The sequence below is a fragment of the Echinops telfairi genome, unplaced genomic scaffold (genome assembly GCF_000313985.2).
Source record: "Echinops telfairi isolate 266 unplaced genomic scaffold, ASM31398v2 ScPeMD7_9;HRSCAF=40, whole genome shotgun sequence".
Lineage (NCBI taxonomy): Eukaryota > Metazoa > Chordata > Mammalia > Afrosoricida > Tenrecidae > Echinops > Echinops telfairi.
Window position 1 is genome coordinate 96560928 of NW_022103906.1, and position 2033 is coordinate 96562960.

General features: G+C 64.2%; 1 protein-coding gene across 1 annotated transcript; it reads right to left on the bottom strand.

The window, feature by feature from the left end:
• Positions 1–62: 62 nt before the first annotated feature.
• On the bottom strand, positions 63–1883 carry KCNF1 (potassium voltage-gated channel modifier subfamily F member 1). The gene has a single exon (XM_004696382.2). The coding sequence runs from the start codon at positions 1881–1883 to the stop codon at positions 363–365; it is 1521 nt and encodes a 506-aa protein (XP_004696439.1). The 3' UTR covers positions 63–362.
• Between the last annotated feature and the right edge of the window lie 150 nt (positions 1884–2033).

Genomic DNA, 2033 nt, shown 5'->3' on the forward strand with positions numbered 1-2033 from the left:
TGTGACAGAACCCACTACTCGGATGGGTGCACAGAGCAGGAGGATTTATTGAAGGAGGGACACCGTGGACATGGGCTCTGGCCGCCATTGGGGTCTAGGCCTCTGCTCAGTCCCCACCTCACCACACCCCGTGGCTTCTTGGACCCCGCTCCCTCCAAACAGGTTCTGGGAAGGTGGGCGGCAAAGAGGGGTCTTACCCAGCCTTGTCAGAGGTGCCCAACAAAACTTCCAGAATGCATCCTGTTCAGGAAAGGAAAGAGGGGCCAAGGGACAGCTATTCTCTGGGCCAGTCCCCACCATGCCCACTCCACCTGTCCACTGTCTACCAGTCCAGTCCTTCTCTGCCACGGGGGCACCCCTCATCACTTGCAGCTCTGGAGCCGGGTCCTGTGGTGCTTCTCCTCGGTCAGGAGCGGGATGAAGGTGTCACTGTGAGAGATCTTTAGGCGACTGCTCCACCCGGACCCTTCTTTCCCAGCAGGCTCTGGTGGGAGGTTGTCCAGGTCGCTGCGGGAGCCCCCAGCCTTGCCCTCCCCTCCGCTGTTGGAGCTGAGCTCCATCAGCTCCAGCTCGTGCTTGGCCGCCGTCTCCAGGACCCTCTGCTTGTTGTAGTACCGGACGAAGTTGTTGATAATGGGGTGGATGGGCAGGGCAATGGCAATGACCCCGCACAGGAAGCTGATGGCCGCATTGAGCTTTCCCAGGGTGGTCTTGGGGTAGATGTCGCCGTAGCCGACTGTGGTCATGGTGATGATGGCCCACCAGAAGGACTGGGGGATGCTCTTAAATAAGGTCTCGGGGTGGCTCTGCTCCATGGTGTAGCCCAGGGCGGAGAAGACGAAGATGCCCACGGCCAGGTACATGAGCAGCAGCCCCAGTTCCTTGAAGCTGCGCTTGAGGGCGTAGGTGAGGGTCTGCAGACCCGAGGAATGGCGCGCCAGCTTGAAGATGCGTGCGATGCGCATGATGCGCAGGGCCTGCACCGCCTGCTGCACGTTGGTCAGCTCCATCATGCGGGCGCCCAGGTGGGTGAGCGTGAGGCTCACGTAGAAGGGCAGGATGGCCAGCACGTCCACGATGTTCATGAAGGAGAGGGCGAAGTGCAGCTTGTTGGGCGAGGAGAAGAGGCGCAGCAGGTACTCCAGCGTGAACCAGCCGATGCACGCCGTCTCCACGTTCTCCAGCGTCGGGTGCTCCACGCGGTTGCCGTCGGCGTCCAGCACCTGCAGCTCGGGGATGGTGCCCATGCACATGACCACGGACGAGACGAGGATGAGCAGGAAGGAGAGCACGGCCACCACCCGCGCCGGGCACGAGGACTCGGGCTTCTCCAGGAACTTCCACACGCACTTCTGGCAGCGGCGCCAGCGGCCCTCGGCCGCGTCCCCACCCAGGTCGTCCAGGATGAGCTGCACGCGGCGCGCGATCTCCTCCAGCTCCTCGTGCTTCTCGCTCAGGTGGCTCTTACAGCAGTCGTCCAGGAACTTGAGGTCCACCTTCCAGAAGTCCATCTCGTTCTTGAAGCAAATGGGGCAGACGCCCTTCTTCATGTGCACCTCCCCAAAGTAGTACACCTCGATGACGCACTTGAACGCGTCCGGGTCCCGGTCGAAGTAGAACTCCCGCTTCCCGGGGTCATAGTCGTCGCACAGCGAAAAGATGGTGTCGTAGCCCCCGGCCAGGCAGTTGATGAGCTCGGCCAGCCGGGTCTCGGGGTACTGGCTGAGGAGGTCGCCGTACAGCACCTGCCGCACGCCCCCCACGTTCACCACGATCTCGATGTCCTCGCCGCCGCCGGAGCCCGGGCTGCCCGGCTCGAGAAGGCTGCCCGGCTCGGGGAGGCTGCCCGGCTCCGGGAGGCTGCGCACCCCGGACTCGTCCATCGTCCCGGCTCCCGCTCCCGCCGCTTCGGCGTGGGTCCCGGATCCGACGAGTGTGAGCGCGGCCCGGGAGCGAAGTGGGCCAGGCAGGGGCGCGTCACAGCGAACACCGCCTCGGGGGACGCATGCGACCGGCCGCGCTCCAGGCGGGCA

Coding starts and splice junctions, on each gene's coding strand:
- KCNF1 (XM_004696382.2), bottom strand. CDS start 1,883: ATGGACGAGTCCGGGGTGCGCAGCCTCCCGGAGCCGGGCAGCCTCCCC.